At 39.4% G+C, this 15070-nt stretch overlaps 1 protein-coding gene across 1 annotated transcript; it reads left to right on the plus strand.

The window, feature by feature from the left end:
• The first annotated feature begins 14 nt into the window (after window positions 1-14).
• Window positions 15-13504, plus strand: LOC138971397 (large ribosomal subunit protein eL15-like). The gene is made up of 4 exons (XM_070344124.1): window positions 15-90; window positions 744-929; window positions 11956-12092; window positions 13164-13504. Exons 2-4 carry the CDS (start codon window positions 758-760, stop codon window positions 13467-13469), a joined length of 615 nt encoding a protein of 204 aa, XP_070200225.1. The 5' UTR covers window positions 15-90; window positions 744-757; the 3' UTR covers window positions 13470-13504.
• The last annotated feature ends 1566 nt before the right edge of the window (window positions 13505-15070 follow it).

A 15070-nucleotide genomic window follows, 5' to 3' on the forward strand; every position in this document is an offset into this window, starting at 1 on the left:
GATTGATCAGTGAAGAGAACAGTGGTAAGGGAGGTTAGTCAATCTAACCGGAAACGAGTTATCTTTCTTTCTACTCGTGTTGCCGAAAAGGTATGGTGACTGGGAAGAATATCATACTTTAAAATCTAGTCAATACGTACAAGTATCTGAACATCTTGCCTTGTGGGTCTGAGTATATGTTAAACGTTCAATTTACAATCATTCTGCGGTAGTATTTGATGACATTTCAATACTGTTGACATGGATTTGAGTGAAAAGTAATGCGTGTATCAGGGACGAAGAATTGAACGAATGGCGCTTTTGTACGATGAAAGTTAGAACTAAGTGAGTTCTATGTTTATCATGCTAAGCAATAAAGGGACAATACAGTGTGGTCCGGATTATTTTTCTAATGAACTTTTGCCAACTGTTAAAAACGGTAGTTTCATTCCCGTGCATTTTCTGGTTTCACTTTCAGACAGGCATCCGTGTGGCCTTGCCTCTGGTAGTTGTAGGGTTCACAGTGGTAGTCACAAAGTAAGGGTCCGTTATCACCGTTTTGCATGTGTGTTTTATTGTTTCAATTCTGTTGTATGCACCAGTAGTTTTATCATAGCACTTCATTGGCCGAGAGACAAGGCTGAACAAGCCCATTTGCTAATGCTATCCAGTCAGTTCCTCACCTTGGCCTTATGTAAATTGTAGCCTATGTGTTTGAAGAGTTGAATGTTATATTTCACCCTGTACTATATTTCGTTTTTCAGGCCAAACCGTCATCATGGGGGCCTACAAATATATGCAAGAAATGTGGCGCAAGAAGCAGAGCGACGTGATGCGCTTCTTGCTGCGAGTGCGCTGCTGGCAGTATCGTCAGCTTTCCTCGGTGCACCGCACTCCCAGGCCAACCCGCCCCGACAAAGCTCGTCGTCTGGGCTACAGAGCCAAGCAAGGTGAATATTTAGTGTGGATACAGGCCTTGTTTGTGATCCTAAATTCCTTAAAAGCAAAAGTTAAAGCAAACGCACACTCCAGCATTAGCCCCATGTAACCAATTTATAATCAATACTAAGGTTAAAAATCCAGTGTAATCAATCCACGTACTGATCTGCTGACACCTGTCATATCGTTTTCATGAGGTTTACAGTCTGAACTAGGACGGTCTGAAGGCAGAAGTCAAGTTGAACTTGTGATTTCAGACCGTTCAGATGGAACTGTATGAGGAATTCCCTTGCTCACAGTGACAGTTTTGTGATTCATTTTTTTATCATCAATGTTTGCAACTTGTATTAATTTGTTTTTTAGTCCCAAGGTAAGAAACAAAACACGCGACATCTCGATGAGGATACCTGGAATTACTGTTTGAATTAGTTATGAAACTACTCATGCGGCTTATTTTTCTGAGATGCAGTTTTTTGACACTCTTAATGAATTTATGGCTACTTTTTGTCAAAGAATGAGTTGCTTTAAACAAAGTTACATATTTTTGATAGCTGTTGAATTGAATACATTTTTGCCAAGAAACTATACAAATTAGGTAGTAAAATAATAGTAATTAGTATCAATCATGACTATTTTTGGGGGTGGGGGTTCAGTAAATAAAGCATACAATTAAATTATTTTTACATTGGCTGATTGAGTCAAGTTTGCCAACTGTTGCGCTTATGGTGTAACAAGCTACTTTTAAGACAAATTGCCATGCTGTTACACCAAGCTCAGAATTACGTTCAAACAAAAAATCCCAAGCATACAACAGTTTGCTCCTTTTGTCAGTCCTTGTACTCAATTCTGATTTCCACTTCATGAGGGGTCAGAATTTGTGTGATAGAACATTGTCCACACTAAACAATTCAAAGTGCCTGTCATATTTGTTTGACAGCAGCACAAGCATACAAATGATCATGACATAATGCAATTACTTTTGTGCATTTTCTTTTTGTCTTGTCCTTGTTGTTGCTTTCTGCATCCTGGTATCTCTGTGATGAAAACTGGAATTACCGTTTGATTCTAATGAAACTACCCGAGCGGCATTTTTATTCTGAGAGATGCCTGTGACGCTTTGTTCCTTTGTTTTTAACTGCGAGCTTCTCATTAGTAATGGTGTGAAAGGATATCGAAACATTTAGTCTATCTGTGGGCGTGAAACTGAAAGTGAACAAACTTTCATTCAAATTGATTGAAAAATTAAGTTTACACAAATCCGCCATAACTTTTTTACCTTTTTTTGGACTGAATATATAGATTTTGTCAAAGAAATTAATCAAAATATGTCAGGAAGAATTCACATGCAAAGTATTTTTGATGATAAACATCTGTCGAATAGATTTCTGTGAACCGCTGTGCACATGTACATACACCCTGATGATCTCGTCTCCATTCTTAGTTTGCATGGACATTTTTTAGTAAAATATTTGAAGATAAAATAAGGAAAACCTGGTGATTTAAGAAAATTTCTGGTTGGAGATAGCGCGAGTATCCATAAGTAAATTAGTCCAGTTCCAATGGGTTCTACTTTAGGTAAGTCGGTGTCATTTTAAGGTGTCTCTGTGATGAAAACTGGAATTACCGTTTGATTCTAATGAAACTACACGAGCGGCATATTTATTCTGAGAGATGCTTTTGACACAGTGTTCTTTAGTTTTAACTGCAAGCTTCTCAATAGTAAACAAGTTGTGTGAAGGGATATCAAATCATTTAGTCAACCTGTGGCTGGAAATGAAAGTGAGAGACGGATGGTGTTGCACGTTTTTGTTAAATTTTGTACACATGACATTTTTATGTAATTTCCAGTCGAATATTGAAGAAAATATGGTGATTTGAGAAAACCTCTGGTTGGAGATGGCGTGAGTGTTCATAAGTAGATTAGTCCCGTTCCAATAGGTTCTAGCTTAGGTAAGTTAAACTTAATGGCATATTCTAGACTTCAGTCCACACGCAGCCTCTATTTCCATGAAACAAGAAGGGTTCACACAAAATAGGCGCTGTAGCTGAAATACTAGGTGCATGAATATTAGAGGCCGGAACAGTACAGAATGAGCCGGAAAAAAGATACTTAAAATGTGGTTGACCATAATTAGATTAATTATTTGTGAATGCCTTGAAGTCGGTCATATTCGTCCTTTTGCTCACTTTCTGCAATCTGGCGTCTCGGTGATGAAAATTGGAATTACCGTTTGATTCTAATGAAACTTTCCTTGCGGCTTTATTTTACTCTGAGAGACGCCACATCAGGGTTTCACACAACCCCAAAAGTCAAGGGTATTCATACCCTTTCAGGAAAAAAGTAAAGGGTTTTTATACCCCTTCCAGATTTTTCACAGGGTATGTGTGACAATCGGTGTATCCATGAAATGTCATTTTTTTCCCATATGATTGCCTGTCTGGTAGTTATCACCTTTGATGTTGTGACAATACATGTATATCATAGTGTTATCGATGCATTCGGTCCTTTCAAGCCACGGAAACTCATCCATTTTTGCTGGAACACCTTGTCTTTCCCTGACTCACTGAGCACTGCTCTTGCTGCAACCCATAATGATACTGACTGATACTGACTCATTGCTGCTCTGGCTGCAAACGACAATTTTGTCTGTTTGGGGTCGGGTTTTTGAGTCACTTGAGAAAAAGTGACTATGTAATCGGTCAGTGTTAGTCTGTCCGGCCGGCCGTCCGTAGACACCACCTTAACGTTGGACTTTTCTCGGAAACTATCAAAGCGATCGGGCTCATATTTTGTTTAGTCGTGACCTCCAATGACCTCTACACTTTAACGATGGTTTCGTTGACCTTTGACCTTTTTCAAGGTCACAGGTCAGCGTCAAAGGAAAAATTAGACATTTTATATCTTTTCTCGGAAACTATCAAAGCGATCGGGCTCATATTTTGTTTAGTCGTGACCTCCAATGACCTCTACACTTTAACGATGGTTTCGTTGACCTTTGACCTTTTTCAAGGTCACAGGTCAGCGTCAAAGGAAAAATTAGACATTTTATATCTTTGACAAAGTTCATCGGATGTGATTGAAACTTTGTAGGATTATTCTTTACATCAAAGTATTTACATCTGTAGCCTTTTACGAACGTTATCAGAAAAACAAGGGAGATAACTAGCCTTTTCTGTTCGGCAACACACAACTTAACGTTGGGCTTTTCTCGGAAACTATGAAAGTGACCGGGCTCAAATTTTATGTGAACGTGACTCATTGTGTTGTGAATAGCAATTTCTTCCTGTCCATCTGATGCCTCATATAATATTCAGAACTGCGAAAGTGACTCGATCGAGCGTTTGCTCTTCTTGTTGTTCTTTCGTTTTGCGAGGCATTTTTTTTAGCAGGCGACAGCACCGGACAGGCTAAAGCGAACAGTGCCATCGAGATGATCAGTTTAAAGATATCGCAGTTTGAGGACAAGGGAGGCAACCTCTGCTTCACGGCGTGTCAGTGACGACAGAGGAGTGGCACGAACACGGCGTGTACTTTAGTGGTCTCAGTAGAGCAGGCGGCCTACGTGCTGTTGCTTGTAAACTAGCAAAGGCTTATACCCTTTCAGCGTTTGACTCGTACGTTTTTTTTTTACCTCTTTGGAAGAAAACAGTTACGTATTTATACCTCTTTATAGAGCATCTCGTACGTGATATGGAGGGTCAAAGGGTATTATACCCTTAATTCTACGTGATGTGGAACCCTGCCACATGAAAGGTTCACAAAATAGGAGATGCAGCTGAATTAATAATAATAATAAAACATTCTTTTATAGCGCTGTTCACCGCCGGATGGCAGTCTCATCCCGCTTTACATTAGACATTAAAATTTTTCAATTACTAGGTGCATAAATACTGGAGGCCGGAATGGTACAGAAGGAATGCCAAAGACCCTGAAAAAAGATACTTAAAATGTGGTTGGCCACAATTAGATTAAACTTTAAAGCATTTTAATGTCTTAAAGTCTGTCATATTTGTTTGACAGCAGCACTAGTCTACAACTACAATGTCACAAAACACAATTGTTTTTGTGCAGATTTTTTTGGCTTGTCCTTCTTTTTGCTCCCAGGTATCTCAGTGATGAAAACTGGAATTACCGTTTGATTCTAATGAAACTAACCGAGCGGCTATTTTACTCTGAGAGATACCTGTGATAGTTTATTCACCTGTTTTATTTTATTTTTGTACTTCAAGCTGCTTTCAGTTGCAGATTAAAAGGTGTCAAGACTGTTTGAAGGGCCTCGGTGTGAGCGTATAATATAACATAAGCTTTCTGTCGGTGTCACAGATGAAAAAGGAAGATGAACCGTCAATCTGGTTTAAGTAGTGATGGCTCCTTTGTTGGACTTTAAGGTCCTAAATTGCGTACCTCTACATGGTCCTTAATATTCTTTTGAAAGGTGTTTCACACATGAGAACAAAACTAAATGAAAATATCACAAGTCTGTAATTGCCAGTGGTAAACTTTCGATAAATTTGTGTTGGCAATAGTGATAGAGATGATATCGTTGTTTTCTCATCACTGATTTTGGTCATTTCTGAGTGATGATTATGTCTGGTTGCAGTTTTAGTTCTTTTTGCTCACTTTCTCATGGTTCTGTACTCTGGCGTCTCCATGATGAAAATTGGAATTACCGTTTGATTCTAATGAAACTTTCCTTGCGGCTTTATTTTACTCTGAGAGACGCCACATGAAAGGTTCACAAAATAGGAGATGCAGCTGAATTACTAGGTGCATAAATATTGGAGGCTGCAACGGTACAGAAGGTATACCAAAGACCCTGAAAAAAGATACTTACAATCATAACAATGTTGTCGGCCACAATTAGATTAAAGCTTTTTAATATCTTGACGTCGGTCATATTTGTTTGACAATAGCACTAGCCTACAACTACAATGTGACATAATACAATTATTTCTGTGCAGTTTTTTGTCGTCTTGTCCTTTTTTTTTTTACATTTAGTCAAGTTATGACTAAATGTTTTAACATCGAGGGGGGAATCGAGACGAGGGTCGTGGTGTATGTGCGTGTGTCTGTCTGTGTGTGTGTGTGTGTAGAGCGATTCAGACTAAACTACTGGACCGATCTTTATGAAATTTGACATGAGAGTTCCTGGGTATGAAATCCCCGAACGTTTTTTTAATTTTTTTGATAAATGTCTTTGATGACGTCATATCCGGCTTTTCGTGAAAGTTGAGGCGGCACTGTCACGCCCTCATTTTTCAACCAAATTGGTTGAAATTTTGGTCAAGTAATCTTCGACGAAGCCCGGACTTCGGTATTGCATTTCAGCTTGGTGGCTTAAAAATTAATTGATGACTTTGGTCATTAAAAATCTGAAAATTGTAAAAAAAAAATAAAATTTATAAAACGATCCAAATTTACGTTCATCTTATTCTCCATCATATTCTGATTCCAAAAACATATAAATATGTTATATTTGGATTAAAAACAAGCTCTGAAAATTAAATATATAAAAATTATTATCAAAATTAAATTGTCGAAATCAATTTAAAAACACTTTTATCTTATTCCTTGTCGGTTCCTGATTCCAAAAACATATAGATATGATATGTTTGGATTAAAAACACGCTCAGAAAGTTAAAACAAAGAGAGGTACAGAAAAGCGTGCTATCCTTCTTAGCGCAACTACTACCCCGCTCTTCTTGTCAATTTCACTGCCTTTGCCATGAGCGGTGGACTGACGATGCCACGAGTATACGGTCTTGCTGTAAAATGGCATTGCGTTCAGTTTCATTCTGTGAGTTCGACAGCTACTTGACTAAATGTTGTATTTTCGCCTTACGCGACTTGTTTGCTTTCTGCTCCCGAACTCTCAGGTATCTCGGTGATGAAAACTGGAATTACCGTTTGATTCTAATGAAACTAACCGAGCGGCTATTTTACTCTGAGAGATGCCTGTGATAGTTTATTCACCTGTTTTATTTATTTTATTTTTGTACTTCAAGCCGCTTTCAGTTGCAGATTAAAACATGTCAAGACTGTTTGAAGGGCCTCGGTGTGAGCGTATAATATAACATAAGCTTTCTGTCGGTGTCACAGATGAAAAAGGAAGATGAACCGTCAATCTGGTTTAAGTAGTGATGGCTCCTTTGTTGGACTTTAAGGTCCTAAATTGCGTACCTCTACATGGTCCTTAAAGGTACTGAACTTGTCAAATCCAAGTGCACGGAGCCCCTGGGGCTTTTAGTCATACCTCAGGCAGCTATCCGTTAGAAGAACTACCAAGTTTCATTGACTTGCACCCAAAGAGTCAAGAACTGCGATTTTTTTACGAATTAATTTCGTACTCGGACCCGGCTGGTCTTGGCCTATTTTTGGATCTAAATTTAGATCAGGTAGATCACCATATCATGCACAAAAGGACACGTCACAAGCAAACTATGTCAGGCATCATCATGAGTTTGTTTAAAACAAAATGGAGGCCGGAATCACTCAGTTGAATTGAACTCCGACTAAACACCACGTAATAACTAGGTTAATTTATGCACTCGCGTGAACAAGAAACTGTCGAGCTTCACAGATGTCGTCGTTGGGTAGTTTTGGGTTTGTTTTACTACCATAGGAGGATTTTTGAACTGTAAATGCACTCAGCTGCAACAAAAACGCAAAACGAAGGCTGTGAGCTGCACTGTGCCTTTAATATTCTTTTGAAAGGTGTTTCACACATGAGAACAAAACTAAATGAAAATATCACAAGTCTGTAATTGCCAGTGGTGAACTTTCGATAAATTTGTGTTGGCAATAGTGATAGAGATGATATCGTTGTTTTCTCATCACTGATTTTGGTCATTTCTGAGTGATGATTATGTCTGGTTGCACTTGCAGTTTTATTTCTTTTTGCTCACTTTCTCATGGTTCTGCACTCTGGCGTCTCCATGATGAAAATTGGAATTACCGTTTGATTCTAATGAAACTTTCCTTGCGGCTTTATTTTACTCTGAGAGACGCCACATGAAAGGTTCACAAAATAGGAGATGCAGCTGAATTACTAGGTGCATAAATACTGGAGGGTGGAACGGTACAGAAGGTATACCAAAGACCCTGAAAAAAGATACTTACAATCATAACAATGTTGTCGGCCACAATTAGATTAAAGCTTTTTAATATCTTGACGTCGGTCATATTTGTTTGACAATAGCACTAGCCTACAACTACAATGTGACATAATACAATTATTTCTGTGCAGTTTTTTGTCGTCTTGTCCTTTTTTTTGCTTTCTGCTCCCGAACTCTCAGGTATCTCGGTGAGGAAAACTGGAATTACCGTTTGATTCTAATGAAACTAACCGAGCGGCTATTTTACTCTGAGAGATGCCTGTGATAGTTTATTCACCTGTTTTATTTATTTTATTTTTGTACTTCAAGCTCCTTTCAGTTGCAGATTAAAACGTGTCAAGACTGTTTGAAGGGCCTCAGTGTGAGCGTATAATATAACATAAGCTTTCTGTCGGTGTCACAGATGAAAAAGGAAGATGAACCGTCAATCTGGTTTAAGTAGTGATGGCTCCTTTGTTAGACTTTAAGGTCCTAGATTGCGTACCTCTACATGGTCCTTAATATTCTTTTGAAAGGTGTTTCACACATGAGAACAAAATTAAATGAAAATATCAAAAGTCTGTAATTGCCAGTGGTAAACTTTCGATAAATCTTGTGCAGGCAATAGTGATAGAGATGATGACATCGTTGTTTTCTCATCACTGACTTTGCCTGGTCATTTCTGAGTGATTATGTCTGTTTGCAGTTTTATTTCTTTTTGCTCACTTTCTCAAGGTTCTGCACTCTGGCGTCTCCATGATGAAAATTGGAATTACCGTTTGATTCTAATGAAACTTTCCTTGCGGCTTTTTTTTTAATCTGAGAGACGCCACATGAAAGGTTTCACAAAATAGGAGCTGCAGCTGAATTACTAGGTGCATGAATTCTGGAGGCCGGAACGGTACAGAAGGAATGCCAGAGAGCCTGGAAAAAAATATTAAAAGTGTGGTTGGCCCAAGGGTTGGCCACATGCCTTGAAGTGCCTTTGTCATTTGTTTGACAGCAGCACAACTGTTCACAAGCCTATAGCAACAATATATAACATAATATAATTATTTTTGTGCAGTAGGCAATACTGATGGAGATGACATCGTTGTTCTCTCATCACTCGCTCTGCTCATTTCTAGGCGATGATTATGACTTTTTGCAGTTTCATTTCTTATTTTTGCACATTTTCTGCACTCTGGCGTCTCCATGATGAAAATTGGAATTACCGTTTGGTTCTAATGAAACTTTTCTTGCGGCTTTGACGCCTGTGTCTGTTTCCCCTTGGTTAAGTACAAACCCCTATCAAATGAAACATTATTTAACAGCTTTAAATTCCTCCATCTTTTTTTTGACAGCAGGGTAAGCGTTATCTGACAGCATTCTGTCATGGACCAACATTAACAAATAAACAGTCGGTCAAGTCTGCGTCTGTTACCTTTTTAAGAAGTCCTTAATCAACAATCACACATGTACAGAGGGTTTTAATTTATAAATACAAATGTATTGCATTCTCGAGGGCATCAAGCTGCAAGAAATTTGGAACTTCGCACAAGACTTCGCTTCGTTGGGACTAATTCACAGAGCTTGATTAAATTTCATAATGTGGCACTGGGTATCCTTCATCTTTAAAGTTACAGGGTACAGGCTGATGCACAGAGACATTTTGTTACATCTTCTTGACCCTCCTTGTTTTTATGGTATGCATCTCGGTTACTCTGGGAAATATTTGTAATGTGATTACTCGGCTGTGAAACCCAACTCCTGTGATATGAGAGGGTAAATTTACATAGTGCAATATCATATTTGATTGTATCCCTTCTATGTTTTATGTGTGTCGTCCTATACAATTGTTGTTATAATCGTTTACAGACAGGCAGGGTGTGCCGAAGAAAAATTTCCATTTTAATGGACAATAAAGTGTTGTTATTGTTATTGTTGAAAGTGGCAAGGTGTTTTAAAGTGAGTGAAAGTACTAAAACGTGAAACAAAATATTGGGCAAGCACACTATCTGGTCGCCATTTTCAAACGAGCTTTCAAATTCAGTGCTTCTTGTTTGAAATCTTGTTTGTATTGGTGCATAATCTTAGTCTGACATAATAGCGGTTGACGTTTTTATAGCACTACATTAGGCCTAAAAAAACCAATAGGTGTGGTTACGGTAACCCAATCTACCCTATTTTTAGGGGCCGACCCTATAACTTTTTATTACATTTGTCAAAAAACCAAAAAAACACACAAGACAAGAGGCGAAGCCTTCAAGGCTCACGTAAGAAATCGACAAACAGTAACACAAACTCAATCACTCCGTCACACATACACACACACACAGTAAGCATAGGTGACACTGTGCAAGAAAGCGAGACACTAGATCTAGATCTGTCTGTCTGCATGTAGCCTACTCACAGACACGACTGCCAACTAGTCTCGGCCCGCTCAAAATAATAATGACCGAGACTTTCAGTAATTCCTTCGCGTGACGTCTAACCCTCTTACGCCATAATGTGACGTCTTCAAATGACGAAATGTTAAAGTTTCTACCACAGACATACACACGCACAAACACACGCACGCACAAACACACGCACAAACGCACAGACAGACAAAGTTACGATCGCATAGGCTACACTTACGTGAGCCAACGAGTGCAAAAAACGCAATGCAAGCGAAAGCGCCCGAGTCGCACACTTATTTCCCTGTCAAGTAGGTTTAATTTGTACACATTAGAAAAAAAAGTTAAGAAAAAAAAGTGATTGCCTACCTTCCTACCCTATTTTATTTGGCTATGTTACCTTAACCACACCTCTTTTTTTTTTGTGGCCTCAGCAGTAGTCAAAGGCTCGAGTTTTCAGGGCTCCTGTCACAATTTTAACACGAAAGTTTTGGTTCTCGGAATCTCTGTGATGATAACTGGAATTACCGTTTGATTGTAATGAAACAAACGTTGCGGCTTTTTTATCTGAGAGATGCCCGAGTCAAAATTCCAACGTTTACTTTGCGTCAAGTCTTGATTGACATAGGAAGGGAAAGGGTGGTTCAGACCTGGGAACCCATACGATTTCGCCGTATTTTGTACGCATGATTGTCGAGAATACGCTCTCCCGCAGTGGGGCACTGCGGTTATGAAATTAAAGGCCCCTCCTGTTTTTGGAACCGCAGGAGCTTTCTAGTTTGCTGTTAGGTAGATTTTTGGTTCCTCTTTCCTGTCATGCTCTCTTTTTCTTCATGAATTCTTTTCTTTTTTCTGCCTTCTTGCTCATTCACCTGTATTTTTTCCAAAAATCTCTTCTCTTGCCGCTTGTCTCGCGATTCATGTATAGTTTAATCTGTTAGTGTTCTGATGTAAGTCCAGCAGTAGATAGGTTAAGCCTATTTTAACATACTGGAAACTGGTAATCTTCCAGTAGGTATTAATTTAGTTTTACTAAAGCCTGCTGGGACACAAGTAATGGGTTAGTGCATTTGTAAACAGGAATCGCTTGACAAGTGGCCCCCTTCATCCCCCCCTTCCTCGTCCTGATATGGCTCTGCGTAGTCGGCTGGACGTTAAGCAACAAATAAACAAACAAACAAACAAACAAGGTACGGTCAGTGGGAAAAAAAATACGACGAGAAAAATTCCTAGACTACTTTTCTTCACAAGCCCATCCTGAAGCCGATTCAGTATTTTGGCACATGATTACGTCACTATATTAGCCGCCGTCGAAAAAAATATAATCGGATCGTGTCAATCAATCAAAACAACCAGGCAAACGAAAGAACGGTATTTAGCGAAATCGGCTCCGAGAATAAACAAGTGAAACAAAGAAGAAAAGTGAAAAAGTTGACCCGTGTCCTTCCCAGTCTGGATTCGAACATGTTACCTGCGGATCACAAAACCAGTGCTATGCCAAGTGAGCTCCAATTCATATTTTCTGTTCTGTTTGTTCATAAGCACTTTTTTCTTTCTTTGACAGGTTTCTGCATCTACCGTGTGCGTGTCCGCCGTGGAGGTCGCAAACGCCCCGTCCCCAAGGGCTGCACTTATGGCAAGCCTGTCACACACGGAGTCAACCAGCTCAAGTTCCAGCGCAGTCTTCGCAGTGTTGCCGAGGTGATTAGACTGTAACTTTAGTCCGGGTGCATGGCTAGCCATTAAGTTATTTTAATGTGTTCATGTGCAGTCTTCGCAGTGTTGCCGAGGTGATTAGACTGTAACTTTAGTCCAGGTGGTGATGCAAAAATGGGACATTAGATACCATATTGGAGTCTGCACGTAAACAAGTTTTGGATCTCTGTGATGATAACTGGAATTACCGTTTGATTGTAATGAAACAAACGTTGCGGCTTTTTTTATCTGAGAGATGCCCGAGTCAAAATTCCGACGCTGACTTTGCGTCAAGTCTGGATTGACACAGGGAGGGTAAGGGTGGTGTCAGCACACTGTTTATACGCTTGTCAAATTCAGAGTTGAACTAGCAGAAGCAGGGCCCAAAATATTTGTTTGCCTGTTGCCTGTTATCTAACAAACTTTTAAGAATTCCAACAATGTAAACTTAGGTTACATACATGGGTGGGATTCTTCCAGTATATGCCGGAAATCTGGATTCGATTATGGCCTTTTTTTGTGTGCGGTTTGGTTAAGGTTTATTCGTCTTCAGGATTCTTGACATTTTTTGGTCCCACCCATGTACATAAAGTCATGAACAAGACTAGAAATAGAATAAGTGATATGAAGAGAGTATTGGATGCAAAGTCAGGGTACATGCTTTATGCACTTGATTTTTATGCCATTATTTACCTCCTTTGCAAGCTGTTATTGCTGCTGATTTGTATCACAAAAAATTGTCTCCTGTTCTATGTGTGTTTTACTAAAAATTCTAAAGTCCAGCATTGCTAATCTAAAAGAACACAAAACATTGTGCTCACCTTTTGAAATCGCTCTTACTAGGAAGTCATTCAAGCTATTACAGTTATGTTTTCTGAGAGAAAAATTCTCACGCCACCTATTGCTATCGATCCAAGAAGAGGTCTGTTTGGATAACAAGATTTCGGAAGTGTAGTGAAGATAAAACAAACATGCTACATTGTTCAAATATAGAAATACATACAGGATAAACTTAAAAATAGATATTAACTTTTAGCATTGAATAAAACTGATGCGCACGGTTTTTCTGTGCACCAGGAACGTGTCGGGCGTCGTTGCGGTGGTCTCCGTGTTCTGAACTCCTACTGGGTGTGTGAGGACTCAACCTACAAGTTCTTTGAGGTCATCCTGATCGACCCCTTCCACAATGCCATCCGCCGCGACCCCAAGGCCAACTGGATCTGTAATGCGGTGCACAAGCATCGTGAGATGCGTGGTCTCACCTCTGCTGGCAAAAGTTCTCGTGGTCTTGGCAAAGGTCATGGCTACAACAAGACCACTGGTGGTTCACGTCGCGCTAACTGGAAGAAAAATAATTCGCTCAGCCTCAGGCGAAAGCGTTGATCTTCTGTTAAAAAATAAAGTGTTTAGTCTAAGAACTGGCTGTGTTGTGTCTGTTTTGTCTTCCATGTGGTGTGTTTTGAGCTTGCGCGTGTCAGTGTTTGTGTTGACTGAATTTCCGGAAGTGCTTTTCAGGGTTGTTTCCAGAATGGGAGTACAATTTTAGGTCGGCGCTGCCGGGATTGAATATCAGTATGGGTCGCATGTCATGGTCACTAAAGAATTATTTAGTCAGAAGACTTGCATGTTAAAACTATTGGATGATTGACAGAACGTTTGGATATCAGGAACAAAAATCCTGAGCACTGCCTGGTTTGATATTTTTATGAAAATAAAACCACTGCTACATTATTTGTTAAAGTGATGATGCAACCATGATAATTATTTTTCACGTTCATGCAGTAATGAGTACCAAAATTGTCATGATTTCTATTTGCTCAATTGTTTAGTCGACAGCAGAGAAATTCAAAGCAGAAGACAGCTCTCAAAGTCTGAACAAGCATGTGAGGAGGAATCAATGTTCTAAAGAACAGGGACCCATTCAGATCCCATACAACAAATGGCGACAGTACTCATAGAATATGTATCGAAGACAAATGCCTTCGGTTTCTGTTGTGCGCATGAATGTGTGAGCGTTTTGAAACTAGTGTATACAGGGTGACACTCAAAGTATGCTACCCATAAAATTGCCAATATTAACTTCTAAATGTGTTGAATGAAGGACTTTCGTATGATCAGTTGACGATAACAAACTTGCAAGTTTGTAGATCTTTTTCATCTGTCTGGATTGAAACTCCCACATGCACTCATGCTTTTGCACGAGTGGGTTATACATGTACTGTATGAGCGTATTGACCCCGCCATTTAGGCAGTCATACCCTGCTTTCGGAGGAAGCATGCAGGGTATTTGCGTGTTTCTATAACCCACTGAACTCCGACATGTATTACAAGATCTTTTCCGTGCACACTTAGTCTTGTGCTTTCTGTACACTACACACAGTTTTGGGGGTTAACCTTGTACAAGTATAGTACATCAAAACTGTCTTGATACAGTGGAACCCCCGATTAAGACCCCCCACTTCAAGACTCCCTCCCTTTTAAGACCTGACTTTCCAAGATTTGTTTAGGTCTTTAAAAGGAGGTTCCACTGTAGAAATTATGTGTGTGCATGCATTTGGGGGTCAGAATGACAGCAAGATCTAATAAAAAATGCAACAGCAAAACGAAAAATAATTTTGGGCTATATATATAATATAGGATGGGATATCACCACAAGTAACTATACAGATGAGTAATTGGTTAACATGCTTTCCTGATTACCATACAAGCAAATCTGGAGTTTCTAATGTGAAGTCTGGTAAGAAATTTCCCTTACAAGATTTAGGAAAATCTACCCCCGTCCACAACCCTCCTCCATTCAACAACACGGAGGGAAGAAAGCTTCACATACACTTAACAGTAAAGTAAGCTTAAATAAATCTATCGGTCAATCAAACACTCTACTGAAGTCCTGAGCGTGGAAAATCGCAAAGAGAAATAAAACTCCTGCTTCCATTCAGCCAAATGTCACACCATTTTCTCCAAAGTGGATGTCCGGGACCGGA

Source organism: Littorina saxatilis, linkage group LG7 (assembly GCF_037325665.1).
Source record: "Littorina saxatilis isolate snail1 linkage group LG7, US_GU_Lsax_2.0, whole genome shotgun sequence".
Classification (NCBI taxonomy): Eukaryota; Metazoa; Mollusca; class Gastropoda; order Littorinimorpha; family Littorinidae; genus Littorina; species Littorina saxatilis.

Excerpts from the sequence above, each read along its gene's own strand:
- LOC138971397 (XM_070344124.1), top strand. The coding sequence starts at position 758 with ATGGGGGCCTACAAATATATGCAAGAAATGTGGCGCAAGAAGCAGAGC. Across the intron at positions 930-11,955 it reads GGGCTACAGAGCCAAGCAAG|GTTTCTGCATCTACCGTGTG; the intron begins GTGAATATTTAG and ends TTTCTTTGACAG. Across the intron at positions 12,093-13,163 it reads GTCTTCGCAGTGTTGCCGAG|GAACGTGTCGGGCGTCGTTG; the intron begins GTGATTAGACTG and ends TCTGTGCACCAG.